At 42.7% G+C, this 20,335-nt stretch overlaps 1 protein-coding gene across 1 annotated transcript in view; it reads right to left on the reverse strand.

The window, feature by feature from the left end:
* DENND4C (DENN domain containing 4C) overlaps positions 1-20,335 on the reverse strand; it is an 85,023-nt gene that overhangs the window by 20,058 nt on the left and 44,630 nt on the right. The window contains exons 11-20 of the mRNA XM_080987681.1: positions 17,233-17,333; positions 14,601-14,819; positions 13,304-13,449; positions 10,447-10,482; positions 9,933-10,063; positions 7,191-7,323; positions 6,670-6,876; positions 3,830-3,958; positions 2,050-2,194; positions 440-586 (exon numbers count right to left, since the gene is read on the reverse strand). Coding sequence (XP_080843807.1) covers positions 440-586; positions 2,050-2,194; positions 3,830-3,958; positions 6,670-6,876; positions 7,191-7,323; positions 9,933-10,063; positions 10,447-10,482; positions 13,304-13,449; positions 14,601-14,819; positions 17,233-17,333 — 1,394 coding nt within the window. The remainder of the gene's footprint in view (positions 1-439; positions 587-2,049; positions 2,195-3,829; positions 3,959-6,669; positions 6,877-7,190; positions 7,324-9,932; positions 10,064-10,446; positions 10,483-13,303; positions 13,450-14,600; positions 14,820-17,232; positions 17,334-20,335) is intronic.

The following is a 20,335-nucleotide window of genomic DNA, read 5'->3' on the forward strand; positions in this document are numbered from 1 at the left end:
GCCAGTGAGATACTTCTATGTCTGAACCCATGTAGAAACATGCACTCAGCCTGTGATTGACACATGCCATTCGTTTCCCTATGATCACCCCGTGAACTGTGTCCTGATGGATTCGGCTGTTCAACTCTCAAAATGTCACGGTACACAATTTCTTGCAAACAGAGAGAACGACGCGAAGGAAATTCAAGTCAGCAATGTATTAGGACAGTGGTTCCCAATGAGCTAAGGACTGCAGACCCCCTGTTTTTCAAAAGCCAAAAGTAGGACCCCCGCTTTTGAAAATGTTGATACCTCTGTGGTAGTTTTTGTTATGTGGATGGTGCCGCAGACCTCCCCCCCCCCCCGGTTGGGTCGCACGGAACCCTCTGGGGTCCACCAATTGGGAACCACTGTACCAGGAGGAGGGTGTGCAGTTAGTGAAACCCAACGTATCTAGTACCTGTGCTAGAGTGATTAGCAATGGAATCAAGCCTGACTAAGTCTCTGACGAAGAAGGTGTGCTCCCCACTGTTAGCATCATTAGAACTAGTCACACTATCATGGCTCACCGTGTCCCCATCACTTCCACCCGTGTGCATCTGAGGAGCTGAAGACAGGAAGAACAGTGAATTAGATACAAAAGACATGAATATTTTAAAAAAGAAAAGACACAGCGGCTGGCTGCATTCAGAGAATGCGCTAGATCAGGATTCGCCAACTTCGGCCCTCCAGATGTTTTTGGCCTACAACTCCCATGATCCCTAGCTAGCAGGACCAGTGATCAGGGATGATGGGAATTGTAGTCTCAAAACATCTGGAGGGCTGAGGTTGAGGAAGCCTGCGCTGGACCATCAAGAATAACTCTCTCCTCCTCCATCCCTCCAGTGCACCAGCAAAGAGATCGGAAGCTTACGTTTCAGCTTCGTATTCGCTTTCTTTTAGGTAAAGCGTAAAGGGACCCCTGACCATTAGGTCCAGTCGTGACCGACTCTGGGGTTGCGGCACTCATCTCGCTTTATTGGCCGAGGGAACCAGCGTACAGCTTCCAGGTCATGTGGCCAGCATGACTAAGCCGCTTCTGGCGAACCAGAACAGCGCATGGAAACGCCGTTTACCTTCCCGCCGGAGTGGTACCTATTTATCTACTTGCACTTTGACGTGCTTTCAAACTGCTAGGTTGGCATGAGCAGGGACTGAGCAACGGGAGCTCACCCCGTCGTGGGGATGCGAACCACCGACCTTCTGATCAGCAAGTCCTAGGCTCTGTGGTTTAACCCACAGCGCCACCCGCGTCCCTATCGCTTTCTTTTAGCACGCATTTAATTACAGTGGAACCTCAGTTCTCAAACGTCTCTGTTGACAAACGTTTCGGAACCCGAACGCTGAAAACTCGGAAGTAACTGCTTTGGTTTTCCAACGATTTTCAGAAGCCGAACGTGCTACGTGGGTTCTGTTTAGAGTTCCCCTATTGAATTGAGGCTTCCGCTTTCGGTTTTTGAGCTTTTCAGAAGTCGAACGGTCTTCCGGAATGGATTACGTTCGAAAACCGAGGTCCCACAGTACTTTTATGAATCGCTCGCCCATAAAACGCCCTTGAGCGATTTCACAAAAATAAGAAAAAACAAAATTATATACGTATAAAGCATATGTAAATTTTAAAAAAACGAGAATCAAAATCTCTAGCAATGCCATCACATCATAAACTGTGGATCATCTTATTTGTGGTTAATGAAAACAAGCTGAAATGGTCTTGCTCTACCAACCAGAATTGAAATTAACCACAAATTGCCCAGGATCAGAGGACATGGAAAGCTGTCGTTAATCAGAAACAGAAGCAAAAACTTCCCAACTTGTTTCTTGACAAACCATTGTCCAGAATCTGAATACCTGTGGGTAGTCTCACAATGGGTGGGGAAAGGTGACTTTTTCCCACTCTTTCCAAGAAGATACAGCTTGATGCTTCTCAAATTATGTTACATGGATCTTTGATGAAATCCCCTGATGCTACCTTAAAGCCAACGAGAGAGCTCTTTATGCCCAGATTCTGCAGAAGCTGGTCTGTAGGATTACCTGGTATTGAAATAGCCTGCGAACACTGTGTTGACTTTCTGAGACATTGCCTAAATTGTGCCATGCTGTGCACCACATTTCGCAACTTCGTCCAGAGAAATATACCACTGCGATTGCTGCTAGGCCACGGGCTCTCCAAAACTGCCTGGAAAAGTGAGATGATTAAGCAAATGTTTCCCATGGTCAAAATGCTCTAACAAACTCAAATAACTCACATTTATCTACTGCAATCTCAGGGACAATGCTATATTCATCATCAAACCTTTTATTTGCATCACATAAAGGTAAAGGTAAAGGGACCCCTGACCATTAGGTCCAGTCGTGGCCGACTCTGGGGTTGCGGCGCTCATCTCACTTTACTGGCTGAGGGAGCCGGCGTACAGCTTCCAGGTCATGTGGCCAGCATGACTAAGCCACTTCTGGCAAACCAGAGCAGCACTCAGAAACGCCGTTTACCTTCCCGCCAGAGCGGTACCTATTTATCTACTTGCACTTTGACGTGCTTTTGAACTGCAAGGTTGGCAGGAGAAGGGCCCAAGCAACGGGAGCTCACCCCGCCGTGGGGATTCGAACCGCCGACCTTCTCTGTGGTTTAACCCACAGCACCACCCGCGTCCCATATGTGGCAACACATACAAACATCCAAAACAAATCAATACAGAATTACCACTTCCCCAGTGGCAGAACATCTCTATGTGGCCTTCCTAGATATTAAGGCTGTTTCTGACACTGTTGACAGGGGGCTGTTATGGACCAAATTGGAGACAATGGGCCTAGAACCCAGATTACTTTACTTGAACAAAAAGCTTTATACAAAGAACACCTGCCGTATAAGAACAACACCAGGGAATGAAATGACAGATCCTGTCATCATAAACCGAGGAGTAAAGCAGGGCTGTGTACTTGCTCCCTCTCTTTTTAACCTATTTCTTAACAACCTCGCTTCCTTAACGACCTCGCACACAGCCCAAAACTCAATGCATTAAGTATTCCCACCCTCCTATACAATGCTATATTGCACCAAAGCTGTGCTCTGGGGTTCCCCCCTTTGAAACAATCACTAACAACTAAACCTGAGAGCTGCTGGAATTTTAACATTTATGGAACAATGCCCTGAAAAATATCCAACAGATTCGACTGATGAAGAAGTGAGATCCATTACCAGTTACAACAGATAGGTGGCTCAAGGGATTCCTTTCAAAATACGATGAGCACGTACCATTCTTTCAGAATTGGCCCTAAATAAAGTGAAAGCTGGACCATAAAGAAGGCTGATCGCCGAAGAATTGATACTTTTGAATTATGGTGCTGGAGAAGACTCTTGAGAGTCCCATGGACTGCAAGAAGATCAAGCCTATCCATTCTTAAGGAAATCAGCCCTGAGTGCTCACTGGAAGGACAGATCCTGAAGCTGAGGCTCCAGTACTTTGGCCACCTCATGAGAAGAGAAGACTCCCTGGAAAAGACCCTGATGTTGGGAAAGATGGGAGGGCAGAATGAGAAGGGGACGACAGAGGGTGAGATGGTTGGACAGTGTTCTCGAAGCTACCAGCATGAGTTTGACCAAACTGCGGGAGGCAGTGGAAGACAGGAGTGCCTGGCGTGCTCTGGTCCATGGGGTCACGAAGAGTCGGACACGACTAAACGACTAAACAACAACAACAGGCCTAAACAGGAAGGTTCCTCAAGGTCATCACCCAGAATAAGAGGAATCTACACGGTGTGTAAGGGCTTCCTTGATGGTGGTCTCCCCCAACCGCTCACCCCATTGCTTGCTTACCTTGTTGTAGTACCCATATGTGATGGCATTGGGTGCTATGCCAGCAATTTTCATTTCAAAGAGGGCCCTCACAGCCAGAACAGGATGGCCCCAAAGTCCACAGAGCAGCATCACAACCCTATAGCACACCTGGTAAAAGATGGAAAAGTTCATATTGTTAGAAGGAACTTCGGCGCCAGATGTGACTACCTGCAAACAATAAAAAGGCTTCCTCTATGACTTTCTGCATGAAAAAGAAAATGAAATAATGACATTTGGATTTCAGGGTTGAAGATCACATTTGTTCATAGAAAGTGGCTTTGTTCGGTGTTATATTGGAGTGGATGAAGTGAATATTGTTTATATAGAGCAGACAGACGAAGAATTGCAAGTCCTTTACTTTCTGAATTTTATTTTTCTCTCTTTCTTTTTTCTTTTATTTTAATCCTTTATTATTTTATTCACAAAGTATACATTCTTTACAGCAAACAACTCCAAAATAAGCAGACAACTCAAAAATAAAATCATATGTAACAAAACCACAAGCCTCATGTTTTCATTTACACTGATCTCCTCTCCGATACTTTTACTTGATATTTCTTGCTGCTTTTGGCTTTCCTTATAGAATATTTATAAAAATTTAAATCTCTTAAATCCTATACCAATCTTTAATAATTTCAATTAATCCCTTCACCTATTTTTCTCTCTTCCTCCCTCCCTCCCTCCCTCCCTCCCTTCCTTCCTTCCTCTCGCTCTCCCTCCCCAAATCTCCTTTCCCCCCCCTGCACTCAACCAGAAGCAGCAGAAGCCACGTCAGACATTCGGCTTCCAAAAAAAAGTTTGCAAACCAGAACACTTGCTTCCAGGTTTGCGGCATTCGGGAGCCAAGCCGTTCAACAACCAAGGTCCCACTGGAGAGGGTTGGTTGACAGCAGCGGAGCCAGAAGGAATGTTTATAGTTTTAAAAAGAAACTTTCAAAAATGAAGTTTAAGTTTAAAACAGATCTCCAAGCTGGTAGGGCACAGGCCCTCTCATATATATAGTTCTCACTCTGAAGAAGGATCCCCTTAGCCCTTTCTCAGAGTGAGGAAAGAAAAGGCAGGGAGGAGGTGGGGGGGGGAATGATAATACCAATAATAAGCCAAGCTAATAATGAGGGGTTGGGCCCGAAATTCCCCTCACCACCCATAGATGCCACCCCAAACAAAGACCACATTCTTCCTTATTCCTGTCCCAAACCTGATGTGACAGCTAGGTGGATTTTCAGTTCCTTATGCCAAGTTTCAGAAGATTATTCTGGTGGCGCTAATTCAATATTATACTTTTCTCACTACAGTGGTGCCCCGCAAGATGAATGCCTCGCAAGACGGAAAACCCGCTAGACGAAAGGGTTTTCCGTTTTGGAGGTGCTTCGCAAAACGAATTTCCTATGGGCTTGCTTCGCAAGACGAAAATGTCTTGCGAGTTCCTGCGGGGTTTTTTTCCTCCCCCCCCCCTTTTTCCCAAGCCGCTAAGCCGCTTATCAGCTGATCCCTAAGCCGCTTATCAGCTGATCCGCTAAGCCGCTTAACAGCTGATCCTTTAAGCCACTAAGCCGCTTATCAGCTGATCCGCTAAGCCGCTTAACAGCTGATCCGTTAAGCCACTAAGCCGCTTATCAGCTGATCCGCTACTGCTAATAGGCTTGCTTCGCAAGACGAAAAAAACCGCAAGACGAAGAGACTCCCGGAACGGACTCTTTTCGTCTTGCGAGGCACCACTGTAATTCCAAGCTTGACACCTAAGGGTGTCACCTGCATCTGCATGGAAATATGTTCTTTATTTTTCCCTATCTAAATTTGGTTGAGGCAAGGTTTAGAGGAGGAAACTCACTAAATAATAATAATAATAATAATAATAATAATAATAATAATAATAATTTATTTGTACCCCGCCCATCTGGCTGAGTTTCCCCAGCCACTCTGGGCGGCTTCCAACAAAGATTAAAAATACATTAAAATGTCACACATTAAAAACTTCCCTGAACTCACTAAAGGAAGCGAGTGTGACGATATGTTAGAGCCAAGATTATTACATTCCCAATTACAGTCCAAGTGGAAGAGGAGACAAATAGTTTCAGAATAAGCTTTTAAAGTTTGCAGATGGTTTAAGCTGACCTGTCCAAAATAATTTCCCGTTTCTGCCTCACTGCCATCTTTTTTTCATGCTTTTCTCCCCGGGGAAACTTCACTTTCTCATCTAACCATTAATTTATATTTTTATAGGTAAATCGTAAGAAGAAAGTTTTGAGCAATTGGACTTTTTACAAAATTACAGGAGGGTCCGGTGAAAGAAAGACATATTCCTGAGTATGTGTGCTTGACCGTGGAGCGAGGCAAATGTTATTCTCAGAGGGAAGACAACTAGAGTTTGCCGAAACTACTTTCCCACATTTAGAGAGGAAGGGGTTGTATACAGGGAACACATCACAGTTCTGTTCTTCCAAGTCTAACTCAGAAACAGCACCACCCAAGAATAATGGATGTTAAGGCCATTGCTGTGATTAAAAAGATCTGAAGTGCTGCTAATAACTGACAGAATTCACCACATTTTCTTCCTCTGAGCAGTTACACTGGCAGAGTAAGATAGCAAGATTTCAAGTCACTAAATGGATTTCTGGCTTGCTTATTTAGACCATATCTGATTTCTGTATTCAGAGGAAAAAAAGGAAATATCTGAAGTTCATTTAATCCAAAACTAAGGAAGCTTGAAATTTCTGGTAAAAAAACAAAAACAAAACAGTTCTACAATACAAATATCAAGCAAAGATTAAAAATGCATTTGGATCTCTTTATGTGGTATATGTTTTTGTTTAACTTACTTCATCTAGTGGTTCCACATCAGTTTTCCTCATTTTAATAAGAACGTCATATGCCTGCTGCAGGGCTCTGACTTTGGGGTGGGAAACCCTAACATAAGCTGGGAGACAAATGAACCATAAGCTGTAGCAATGGCTGAAGAGACACTTGGCCCACTGGGAAGCATTTGCGTAGTATTTCTTGGCAAGCTTATGAGCTGCTTTTATCTCCTACAGAAAAGTAAAGCAAAACAAAAGGGGGGAAAATCACAGTGATCAGTCAGAACGTCACATCTCACAATCCTTTAACAACATGCAGTGTGAAAGACAGAAAGCAGTTCTGAAAGTATGGCTTTTCCCAGGGTTTTAGCTCTGCTTCAAATATTCAGAGCTGAACATTCAGCTATTCTCAGAGTTACATATTTATTTTATTTCACAAGACTTATATATCAATTATTTTTTTAAAAACATCTCTCAGTTGCTTACATAAAATATATGCTTCCTCTTATATAATCTAATACATTGCTTTTAAATAAAAACCTGACCTGCTTTGTCCTCTTTGCCATAAGTGCTGGACTATTGGAAATGTTTCCTCCGGTTGAGTGCCTGCTGAAGGAAAGCTTGAGCTCTTGTGGTCTGTCAAAAAGCTTCAAGTCTAGCCTGGGGAAGGTTTTATAGCTGAAAGAGACAAGTTCAAAAGGTGTGAGCCAAGCCTGTTTGTTTGTTGAAGCACAATATATTTAGCATAAGACACCACTTCAACAACTTCCAACCAAGAATTGTGCACGGTGGATTTTAGCCATACAGTGGTACCTCGGGTTACAAACTTAATTCGTTCCGGAGATCCATTCTTAACCCGAAACCGTTCTTAACCTGAGGCGTGATTTCGCTAATGGGGCCTCCCACTGCTGCTGCCGGCACGCGATTTCCGTTCTCATCCTGGGGCAAAGTTTGTAACCCGAAGGTACTACTCCAGGTTAGCGGAGTTTGTAACCCGAAGCGTTTATAACCCGAAGCATTTGTAATCTGAGGTACCACTCCTAGAAATACAGAGGGATGAATGCAGCTGAACGTTAAATGCAAGGTATAAAATTATACTTGAAAATATTAGTAAAACTGCTTTGGGGCAGGCGGGGACTCTACCAATAAGATCAAATATGTCATTAGCATTTTAATTACAGTGGTACCTCAGGTTAAGAACTTAATTCATTCCAGAGGTCCGTTCTTAACCTGAAACTGTTCTTAACCTGAGGCACCACTTTAGCTAATGGGGCCTCCCACCGCCGCCACACGATTTCTGTTCTCTTCCTGAAGCAAAGTTCTTAACCCGAGGTACTATTTCTGGGTTAGCGGAGTCTGTAACCTGAAGCGTATGTAACGCGAGGTACCACTGTAGTAGAAATGGCAAGAATCTGTTTTGTACACGTGTACATGTACGCACGCAGACACTCGTAACACGCACAGAGTCAAGCCAATATTGTCCACCCTAACATTGAGTGACTCTCCAACACTTCATTTTCAGTCCTGGTACCTGAGACTCTCAACCGGAAAATGCTAGGGACTGAATCTACTGAATTTGCATGTGTGCTACCACTGAGCTACAGCCGTTCTCAGTCTCACTTGGACCCCTGTGAGATCTCACCACAAAACATTAAATTGATACGACAACCAGACCAGTTCTCTGTATGATTTGTAACCATTTTGGATTCCCCTTTAGAAGGCATCTGGATGATGTTGGGATGAAGGCTCTCAACAGGAACAGGGGAATGCCCAAAGACTTGGGATATTCCCGGTGGAATTTCATTTTACCCTCTTCTTGTATCGCAAGCTGCTTTTGAATTCTCCTTCCAGTTTTCAAAAGAGCTTTGGCAAGCAGCTGGGGGTGGCCAAGAACAGGCTAAGATAATCTTTTTGAGAAGAGCTGCTCCTAGCTTCTCTCATGCATACAGAATGAGTTGCATAGTTCTTTGTATCGAAACCATAATGTTTTGAATAATAGCTTATATTTAGATACAGGTAGGTAGCCGTGTTGGTCTGACGCAGTCGAAATAAATTTAAAAATTAAAAAATTGTCCAGTAGTACCTTAGAGACCAACTTGAGCACCATTGAGCTGCATGAAATGGAAGTCCATCAACCTCACAAAGAAACTTGCACAGGTACAGACCGATATCAACTTTCTGACTAAATGTAAGAACCTGGACATTATACCTAAGGGTCTTAGAATTAAGAACCCTCTACAATCCATCTATCCTACTGAATATGCAAAGAAGCTATGCCACACTTTCTCTAAGATGCTCAAACATCTGATCAGTGTTAAAATACCCAGAACAAACTTAGTTAGTCTCTAAGGTGCTACTGCACCTTAGGTGTAGTACTCTACTCTAAGGTGCTACCTGCTTGGACTACTGCAATGCGCTCTCTGTGGGGCTACCTTTGAAGGTGACCCAGAAACTGCAACTAATCCAGAATGCAGCAGCTAGACTGGGGACTGGGAGCGGCCGCCGAGACCACATAACACCAGTCTTGAAAGACCTACATTGGCTCCCAGTACATTTCCAAGCACAATTCAAAGTGTTGGTGTTGACCTTTAAAGCCCTAAATGTCCTCGGCCCAGTAAACCTGAAGGAGCATCTCCATCCCCATCGTCCAGCATGGACACTGAGGTCCAGCACCGAAGGCCTTCTGGTGGTTCCCTCACCACAAGAAGTGAAGTGACAGGGAACCAGGCAGAGGGCCTTCTTGATGGTGGCACCTGTCCTGTGGAACGCCCTCCCATCAGATGTCAAAGAGATAAACAACTACCTGACATTTAGAAGACATCTCAAGGCAGCCCTGTTCAGGGAAGTTTTTAATGTGTGACATTTTGATGTATTTTTAATCTTTGTTGGAAGCCGCCCAGAGTGGCTGGGGAAGCCCAGCCAGATGGGTGGGGTACAGATAATAATTTATCATCATTATTATTATTAATACAAGACAATTTTTAAGCTTATATTTAGAATGCTAGGCTATGCAATACTGTACTACCAAGATACCTTTCTTTCACAAGACAAAATAACTTCCAGACATTGGGAATATCCATGCCGTAGCACATTGTTAATGAAACTGGGTAGAAAAAAAGCAAGAAATGCCAACGACCATCAATGCAACATTATCAGAATTCGGAACAGACCAAGACCAAGGTAGCAATGTAATTTTTAAAGCAGGAAGGCTAATATAAAAGGTTGAAGTGTGCCGGAAAAATCTTTATAAATAGGATGAAGACAAAAATGTATCCAGGCTGCCTTACCTGTATTTAGGTAGCCTATCCTGTCCATCATCAGGGGGAGGCTCAGGCGGCATGATAAACACTGTGTGTTCACTCTTCTGCGACTCATCAAGTTCAATCAATCGGGTATCCTCTGTGGAATCCGTATCAACCTGCAAATACATTGAATTGAAATTGCACGTGATGATGCCAGTTTAATGCCTTGCCTTGCGTCTCTAAGTACAGGAAGCAGCACCATGAAAAAATGTATAGACAAATGCCAATTCTATTTATTGATTTATTATTTGTACTTATTGCCTGGCCCTCACCAAATGGCCCCAGGGCAAGTTACAAAAATGTCCACTGAAAAAAAATCAACGCATGGCCAGTTTACAAGACACGCATTTTGCAGCTATCATACACTCTGTACTAGCCTATCAAAAATTCTAAGGCATGTAATTAAACAACCACGATTCCCACGATTCCCACGATATTGTCCAGACATGTGAAATACAAGAAAACGCTTAAAATGTTCCTATAGGAAGTAAATAAATACCTTTTCTCCTTTTTCTGATCCTTTCTCTGGAAAAAGCTAGAAAAGGCGATAAAAATTAGAAAAGAATATATTAAAAACTCCAAAACTAAGTATAATATTTTTTTCCATACTCTTTGCCTAAGAAAAGCTGCTATTGGATATTAAACACAGAAAGTTCCCAAAGGAGAAGTAGGCATACTTTTCAGTGTACTGGAGATTCATATACCGATGGGATCTTCTATTTTTTTTTTTTTTTTTTTAAATAATGTTTATTAAAAATTTTCAAAAATACAGAAAGTAAGAGTTAAAATACATTCAGAACCTTATTTTCATATATCCACTTTCTGGGACTCCCCCCTTCCCCCACCCCTATCATATTCCTGTTTCATATTGTTGGCTCCACAAGCTCTCAGTTCTGATTAAAAACTTAATTTGTTTAGACCATTGTTCGAATTTAAAATTTCTACACTCCTCATCAATACCCTTAATAAAAAACCAAAAATTTCTTTCCCAGGGCCCACCCCATTTTTATTCCACAATTTCCCTTTTTTTTTTTAATAATAGAGACACCCCACATAATAGAAATATCAGAAATAAGAAATAAAAGGTATAATAGATGAAACAAAACCAGTTCAAAAAAAAAAGAAATTGACAAGCCTTTGGATTTTAGTTCTCCCCCTCTGTCCCCGGTTTAATTTCCCCCTGACCACCAAACCATATTATCCGCCTGGAATTCTTACAATCCATAAATCGCCTGTTTCCCCCAACTCCTTGCTGGTTTTTTTTTTTTGTTTTTGTTTTTTTCCTTTCATAATTATTTTTTAAAACACTTAGCTTCAGATCTTTAATAAAACTCCCCCCATTGTTCTTTCCAAATTGTAGTCCAGTTTCCTCTTGTTCCGCTGCTGAAACGTTGTAATTCAGAAGCTTAGTAAGTCTGCAGGGATTATTGTTATTCAGGAACAAAAACTTGCGTTCAGTCCCTTCCTTTCTTCAATAGAAAATTCTATTGTCTCCTTTAGCTGAACACCCTGTAGACAAAATATTATTTCCGTTTTGCAGCTTTCCCAGAAGATAACCAGTTCTGTAAAATTCCAATGGTATTTTTCCACTTACGACCATCTTTGTAATGTCCCGAAACTCCTCTAGGGGGATTGTTGTAACTTTGTTTTTCTCTAGTCCAAAAGTCCGATTGTTATCCATGTTTTCGCCATTTTGTATCCAAGTTTTAAAAAGTTATAGCAAATTGTAACAAATTTAGCCAGCAAAGTTCTCCTAATAAAATCCTCTCTGCTTTCCGACTTTGACAGCTACTTTGACAGCTGTCAAAATCTCCAACTCTTTTCACCAGGCTCTCTCTTCAATCACCCCGGTTCCCAGGGGGGGGGGTTACGTTTCTTCTCCCTCAATTCGTCCTCCAGCACAGTTCTTATAATTTCCCATCGTGGAATTCTTAGTTTTTATCAGCAATACAAATCTTTTTGGACCTTGGTTTCCCCGTCCTTGTCTTGGAAGGTTTACAATAGGGGGGGGGACTGACTTCCTTTTTGGATCCCCCCCCGCTCGTGTCCAATTCGAAAAGAAATTCTTTTTTTTCCTCCTTTTAAACCCAGTTTCCAAATTACTCACGGGTTGTTGTTAAAAAGTCCGAATTTTCAATGGAAGAAGTCAGCGCTCTCCGCCGGATGGCATGCGGCTGCGCTCGGCAGGGATAGCAGAGGACTCAAAGCACCACGCTTCTCCCCGGCACCCGATCCGTAGCCTTTAAAAAGGCTCCTTCACGAGTCGGGAGGGCGCTGACGGTGCCAGCCGAGTCTCCATGTCCACGGCCCTCGTGGCCGTGGTTTTTAAGGGTCCCCGCATCGCCGGTGCGGTAGGACCCAGCCCCTGCCGAGCAGGCTCCCTCCGGAGCTCGGAGGGAGTCCGCCATTCGGCGATGGCGCCAACCCGGAAGTCTTCTAGCCTGGACTAGTAAGCTGAGTGAGAGACAAATCACACAGGCCCAGGGATAACTCCCTCTGCCATTATAAAAGAGAGTTTGAGCTAGAGATATGCCATTCAAAACAAGCTCCAAGAGCTCTATATCCACATGACTACAATTATTGCCATGTCCATTCTATTACATGGGCTTCTCCATTAAGGCTGATATATGTAGATACTGCGCTGCTATTTAGCCACACACATTCCCTGTATAAAACTACAATAAGCAACTCAACTCAAGCTGTTTCAGGGGGTGAAATTTCAATCCTGACACATCAAAGAAGGAGAGACTCAGGAGCATGGGTAGGCAAACTAAGGCCTGGGGGCCGGATCCGGTCCAATGGCCTTCTAAATCCGGCCCGCGGACGGTCTGGGAATCAGCGTGTTTTTACATGAGCAGAATGTGTCCTTTGATTTAAAATGCATCTCTGGGTTATTTGTGGGGCATAGGAATTTGTCCATTATTATTTTTTCAAAATATAATCTGGCCCCTACTAACAACAACAACAACAATAACAATAATAATAAATTATTTATACCCCACCCATCTGGCTAGGCTTCCCTGGCCACTCTGGGCGGCTTCCAACAAAATATTAAAATACCATAATACATCAAACATTAAAAGCTTCCCTAAACAGGGCTGTCTTCAGATGTATTCTTAAAGTCTGGTAGTTGTTGTTCTTTTTGACATCTGGTGGGAGGGCGTTCCACAGGGTGGGTGCCACTACCGAGAAGGCTCTCTGCCTGGTTCCCTGTAACCCCACAAGGTCTGAGGGACAGTGGACCAGCCCCCTGCTGAAAAAGTTTGCTGATCCCGGCTCAGGAGCATTTAGCAAAGAGAATCAAAAGCCTAACACTATCACATTTCGTTAGACAAAAAAGAGAAAGAAGTTTTTACCTTTTCTACGCAGTCGTCAAAGAATGCCAGTCCAGTATCTTTGTCACTCACAAAACTGCATTCTACAATGAAGCTGCTAAATATCTGCGTCTTTGTTAAAACGGTGTAGAATTTTGTGTAGGCACGGTCCCTACTTTTTAAAAACCCTAGTTAAGAAATAAGACAATTTGCTAGAGATAAAAGGTTCACAATTAACTTATTTGCATATTGAGCTTCTTATTTTAGCAACTTGCCATTTCCTCATTTTATTATAAGTGTTTGCTGCTCATATTTCTTTATATCATTATATGCCACTCGGTTAATAATGTCCTCCAGGTGGTTAACGGTCAAAAGTTAAAAACTATAAAAAAGCAACCCACAAGAACCCCAGAAGTTAAACAAAGCAAGACCAACTACAGCATAGAAAACAAAACACACATGAACAAAAAGGGTTAAGCACGCTTGGAGATCTTAACATTCCTAGGAAAATAAGAGAGTCTTCATGAGATGCGCTGAACATAGGCACCAAGCCTATGTTGTAAGAATTCTAAGGTCCCAATATAAAATAAACGTTCATAAATGTACAAGGCAAACACATACATAAGTATATGAACTACGTGTCTGAAATAGTACAGGAGAGCAATCCTGAAGCCATTTTGACTCTTCCAAATTGACCTCAATATAGTTCTCTGCAAGGAGGGAGGCAAATGGGGAAAGCCTTCCCCTTGTCTCTCTGCTTACAAATCCTGTCTTCTTGGTGGGGGGGAGAGGGGAAAACAGAACCAAAACCAAAAGGAGAAAGATGAATTGCCTAGTAATCTTATCCAAATTTAACCTGCCCGTTTCCTTTGAGAAGCTTCTACGACAACAGCATTTTTGTGCTGTCAGTTTTCTGTTGCCACAATGAAAATTAGTATTTTGTAAAAAAATTGCAATTTTGACAAAATAAGCTGAGGACAATAAGCTCTGGGAAGGATGGGGGAAGGGTGGGAACCCTTAAAATTCAAACCTTGAGAGACCATTGAGTGTAACCCTATATGATATTTATATATTCTAGGCTTGGTGCATTTGAGAAACCAAGAAACATAAATAGGTTTTCCCATTAATTTCAACAGGGCTTGCGCAAGAAGATTCCAGCACACTCTGGTGCTGTGAAGACTTTAAACTCTACTGCTCTCCAACTCTGAAGTCCAATAACATGCACAGTGCAGCCCTGTGGATATACAGAGGACGTCTGCGAGACACAAGCTGAGAATGGCCCTGTTACCACTGCTAGCACTACATTTCAACCAGTGCCCACGTTCTTCTCAAAACTCACCTTGGTTGTCAAACAAGGAATCTGTAGCAGTAGCTTTATTTGAAGGTGCCTCGGTGATCGGTTTAAGAAACGTCCTGTACCCTTTTAAAATAGATGCCATGAAGCGTAGAAAGGCTTCCTGAATCTCCGTTTCGAATTGCGTGTTCTTTTTGTGCCACGAGAAATCTGCCTCTATAGGGGTCATCTCGACCGCAGAGCCTTCTTGTGTCTTTCTGTGAACTGTTGGAAGGAGGCAAGCTGAATTAAATGGGGGTTTTTTTTCCAGCTCCACAGATGTGGTTTATTTAAATATTAAAAAGGCTAACCATCAAGGAATGCTTAGACAGAGGGGAATTAAGAGTGAGTGCAATTTACAGCGTTTGGAACCTAAAACCTCTATGGGCTTTGACTTTCAACTTTACCATTCGCCGTAACATCTTAGCTTCAAGCTATTATGTCATACCCTTTTATCAGCAGATCTGTGAAAGCTGAAATAAAAGTGTATGCTAAGTCAGTGAGGTTACTGAAACTCGCATTATGCTTGGAACTATGCATTAAAAATATAGCCTTCAGTAAACAGCAAAATGTGTTTGTCTTTCCTAAACACACAGTAAAGGAAATCTCCTTTGCAACCACCACCCTGGCACTTTCTACCCGTCACAGGAAAATGTGATGTGTGCAAAGAGTTTTAGCTGAAACGCACCATGGCTTTTTTCCATGTGTGTGGAAGCAAGCAGTTTCACTGCTGATAGAAACAACAGCTCTTGATAAGAACCAAGAAGAGGACCAAAAGAGGAAGATAAGAAGTTCCCCTACTGATTCTGCAGGGTAAGTACACGGGCAGTAGTAATTTAGGTAAAAGGTAAAGGGAGCCCTGACCATTAGGTCCAGTCGTGGCCGACTCTGGGGTTGCGGTGCTCATCTCGCTTTATTGGCCGAGGGAGCCGGTGTACAGCCAGCATGTGGCCAGCATGACTAAGCTGCTTCTGGCGAACCAGAGCAGCGCACGGAAACGCCGTTTACCTTCCCACTGGAGTGGTACCTATTTATCTACTTGCACTTTGACGTGCTTTTGAACTGCTAGGTTGGCAGGAGCAGGGACCGAGCAACGGGCCAACCTTCTGATCGGCAAGTCCTAGGCTCTGTGGTTTAACCCACAGCGCCACCCATGTCCCAGTAGTAATTTAACCCCTTCTATAATTTAACCCCTTCTATATTACCAGCCGAGTTCACACTTCCCATCAAAGCATAGTTTTAAAAAATAATATCATTACCAGCATGTTTTTGCATGCTACTCAAATAGTCCTGCTTTGTTCCTGCTTTTGGCACCAGGGAGAAAACAAACCAGATTGGTTTCACTTCCACGCAAACCAGAGCCCATGGTTTGTTTCCTCCTAGGAATAAACATCAAATTCCAAATAAACCACAAATCCTGGCTCGCAAATAAAGGGAAGCTAGTCTCTGGTAGGGCTTGGCGATAAACAGTAGAACCTCGGTTTTCGAGAGTAATCCGTTCTGGAAGACCGTTCCGAGTTCTGAAAAGTTCAAAACTGAAAACTCAATAGCCGACAGCTAGGCCTCAGGACCTTGCACTCAGCAGAAGTCACGCGGCATGTTCGACTTCCGAGGTGTGTTCGAAAACCGAAATGTTCGTCAATGGAGATGTTCAAAAACCGAGGTATCACTGTATTGATATATCGTCCAAAATCGGTTTGAAGTTCACATTGTGATAATTGTTTCATCGTATTCGAGCTGGCAATATATCGCGAATCACAATGTGTGTAAGGACTAGGCGATATCTGGTTTTCAACATTGTGATAACTCACTAGCTCAACCTCACAATATCACCAGCTAAACATTGCAATCTGCCACAATGTATGAAATTAAGGATGGAACTATAGAGAGGCGAACAGGACAATGTTGGGGCAACTGCTACTACTTAGGGGTCTAAAACAGATAAATGATTGAGTGGGTGGTTGCTGAACAACTCCAGGCATGCCTGGAGGATGTGGACCATTTGGATCCCTTCCAATCAGGATTCAGGCCTCATCATGGGACTGAAACTGCCTTGGTTGTGCTGGTTGATGATCTCTGGTGGGCTAGGGACAAAGGTGAGAGCTGTTTCCTAGTTCTGCTGGATCTCTCAGCGGCCTTTGACACCATCGACCATAACATCCTTCTGGACCATCTAGAGGGGCTGGGGGCACTGTTATACAGTGGTTCTGCTCCTTCCTCCTGGGCTGTGTCCAGAAAGTGGGGGGGGGGATGAGTGTTCAGACCCCTGGGCCCTCTTGGGTATCCCATAAGGGAAAAGGAGCATCTTTTTTTTGTTATAACACCACCATTATAATTAACGTATTTTTTGCTCTATAAGACTCACTTTTCCCCTCCTAAAAAGTAAGGGGAAATGTGTGTGCGTCTTATGGAGCGAATGCAGGCTGCGCAGCTATCACAGAAGCCAGAACAGCAAGAGGGATTGCTCCTTTCACTGCGCAGCGATCCCTCTTGCTGTTCTGGCTTCTGAGATTCAGAATATTTTTTTTCTTGTTTTCCTCCTCCAAAAACTTGTGGTCTGGTGCGTCTTATAGAGCAAAAAATACGGTATCTTCTTTTGCTTAAATCAACTTTATTCTCCTTCTACACCATGGTTTACCTAATGCCAGTTGTGGATGCAATTTCTTTAAGGTGCTGAGAAGGCTTTTGCATGGCTTCTTAGGAAGCTGCTTCCAGTTCATGCTCTTCTTATCATCTGATCTACATGATTGAGAAAACACACACATGCACACACAAATCAAAACAGATATATGTTTCAAGGTGGAAAATGTATTGCTTTATTCTAGCATTTCTTAACGCCCAAGAAGAAAGGAAATTATAACGCTCCCACACTCCAAAGCACCTTTTGTTTTTTCGAAGTGAACCATCTGGTAGCAGCTATTGGGTTTCGTGAAAAAGCGATAGAGCTCTCTTAACTGAATTTGGATCTAATCCCAGAACACACAAATTTTATTTAAGTTTGATTTAGGCAGTATTCCAACACGGAGTTCCCTATCCTATTTCAGTGTCTGCATTTTTAAAAACGGTTTCCCACATTTTAACTGATTTCCCCCTCCAGTTGGGGAAGGAGGGAATTGCTCAGGTACAATTAAATTTGGCAGCCATACAATTTTGTACCTTCATCGGATTTTTAATTTTAATGAGTCTTGAACATGCACGGCAAAAGATTCAAGGGTTTTCATTTTTCAGATATGCCTTTAAACTATTATACCTGCAAGAGATGCAAATATTCAAAACCACGATGAATCACTATGCTGTTATTTCTCTGAGATGAAGGCCGGTGTCAGAAAGAAGCAAGCATTTTTATTTTTATTTTGCAGACTGGGAACAGACTGTCAATCAAAAATAAATAATTTGATCCAGGATCCAGGAGTGGGGAACTTTTAGTCCTCCAGATGTTGATGGACCACAACTCCCAACATCCCACACCACTGGCCATTCTGGCAGGACTGATGGGAGTTGGAGTCTATTTGCATCTGGAAGGAAGGTGAAATAATTGCTGGAATCTGTTGTGTCCATTAGCATGCCATCATTTCACACAAAGCCTACGCTATGAATGCAAATGTGGGAACCGCTCCTTTATACGCAAGATCAAGGGCGGGAACTAAATAATTAGTGTTTGTGAAAAACGCACAGCTGCAGTATAGAGCTTCACAGTTTCTCTGCTGCTTAAAATGAGGCCTGTGTCTTCTGCAAGGGAAGCTACATCAAGAATGCAGAAATATAATTCTGGCTGTGTGCAGCTCATTAACATATGCCCATAATCCTTTTTGGGATCGTGACCAAGACTGGGATTGGGCATCAGCAAGTACCTGACTGGCAAAAATAAACTCAGCTTTTTATATTCCTCCTGGTGCTTGAGAGGAAGGTTTTGGAACATTTAGGAGAAATAAAACTGCACTTCAGAAAACAAAAGAAAACCACAGTGCGTGACATTTAAAAATGGGGGGGGGGGCGGGATATGGGATTTGTGGATTAATACTTAATGTCATGTGTTACCATTGCTAAGGCCAACAGTTAAATGTAGAGGTATATGCAGATATAGAGGCTAGATTATTCACAGCTGCATTCAGTTCTTAAAATGGGTGAGATGGAGAGAAAACACTACAAGAATGATATCAGTGCTTTTAGAAGAATACTTGCTTCTCCCTGACACAGATATGCATTTAGGGGAACCCTGCAATTAAACAGCAGGCAGTCTTCAGCAGCAACAAAAACTAATATGAGGGGGGAAAATGACCTATCGACCCGCCCAATATCTGCACACAAACAGCTTCTCATTGTCACTTCTGTTAATAGACTCTGAAAGCAACTGAAGTCAGACAATGAAGAGGACCGTCTGATGAATGAAAGCTATTCAACATTTTTCTGGCACTCAGTAATGCCTCCATCACTATGGTATAGTTGGTAGCACCAGAGTCACACACAAGACCTGCTTATCTGTGACAAGTGTCTTATCTGTGACAGCGCTTTGCTTTTCTGAGAAGTGCTATTCTTCCTTTTCCTCAACGCAAGGTCATCTTGGCAACTGTTCCTGGGTAATTCTGCGGTGACCAATGTAAGATCTGTATGCTTCTTTACATAATACTTTGTGTTTTAGTTAATGTCATCTAGCTCCAATTAACATTAAGCTATTTGTTTGGCGACTGACTTGATCCTTGCTGCAAAAATGATCAAGAAGTACGCCACTAGTAGTTTAAAGGCTTTATTTTAACTGTGTTTTAAAAGGTGCAAATAACAGTTTTGCAGTCTGAACAATTTATCTGTAATTTGGATAAGTGTTTTCTCTAAAGGCATGGATATGTATTTTTCTAGAAAGAGCTAATGTTTCACGGGCAAGTGTCAAACTTAACATTTATTGCAAACTGTGGGGAAAAGGTTTTCTAGCAAATGACCTGTGACCAACATAACATGTGACACGCAGAGATGGCTAGACTGACTGGAGAAATCAGAAATCAGGAGGATCAAAACTTCCATAGAGAATGGGACAAAAAGGTTGTATTTAAAAGAACCCTGTGAACACTTGAACTCTTTGGCAGGTTTTGAATAACCCTTGAAATGTTACAAAGACTTTGGATATTTTGGAGGACTCTAATTCGGATGAACTATAATATGCAGTTGATTAAGATATTTAAAGGACCCACAGAGGGGAGGAGGGAGGTCCTAAGATTCAGAAGAATCTTGTTTTATGTTTAATATTCCAAAAAAAATTGTCAATTGTGTGATTTATTTTGTAAAACCAATAAAAAAATATTTTTTAAAAACATAACGTGAAAATTCATTGATAGACACCCAAAAATAAAAGCTTTCAAAGCAAGACCCAAGTCCATGTGGGCAGTTGTAATGCTCACAAGAATTTACACCTGGCTATGGCAACACCCTAATGATTTGTTTCTTTGATTTGTTTCCTACTGGCTGCAGGAAGCGTCCCAGAAGTCAGTCCCCGCACAGAGCAACCGGCACAGCGTGCCAGTTTAGCTCCACGCGGGGACTGACTGAGCGGGTGGCAAGGGCCAGGAGCCAGTTTAACGACCCCCTCGGGCCATATCTGGCCCATGGACCATAGTTTGCCGACCCTTGTTTTAGTACAATCACATAGGGACTTTATTCCTGGTGTTGGTGGTGTTAATTTTAAATTATGTTGCGGCTCATTTGCACTTTGTGTTCAGAACTGCCTTTGACCTTTTGCAGGATTGCACTGT

Source organism: Podarcis pityusensis (genome assembly GCF_964106645.2).
Source record: "Podarcis pityusensis genome assembly, chromosome: 17".
In the NCBI taxonomy this organism is placed as follows: Eukaryota; Metazoa; Chordata; class Lepidosauria; order Squamata; family Lacertidae; genus Podarcis; species Podarcis pityusensis.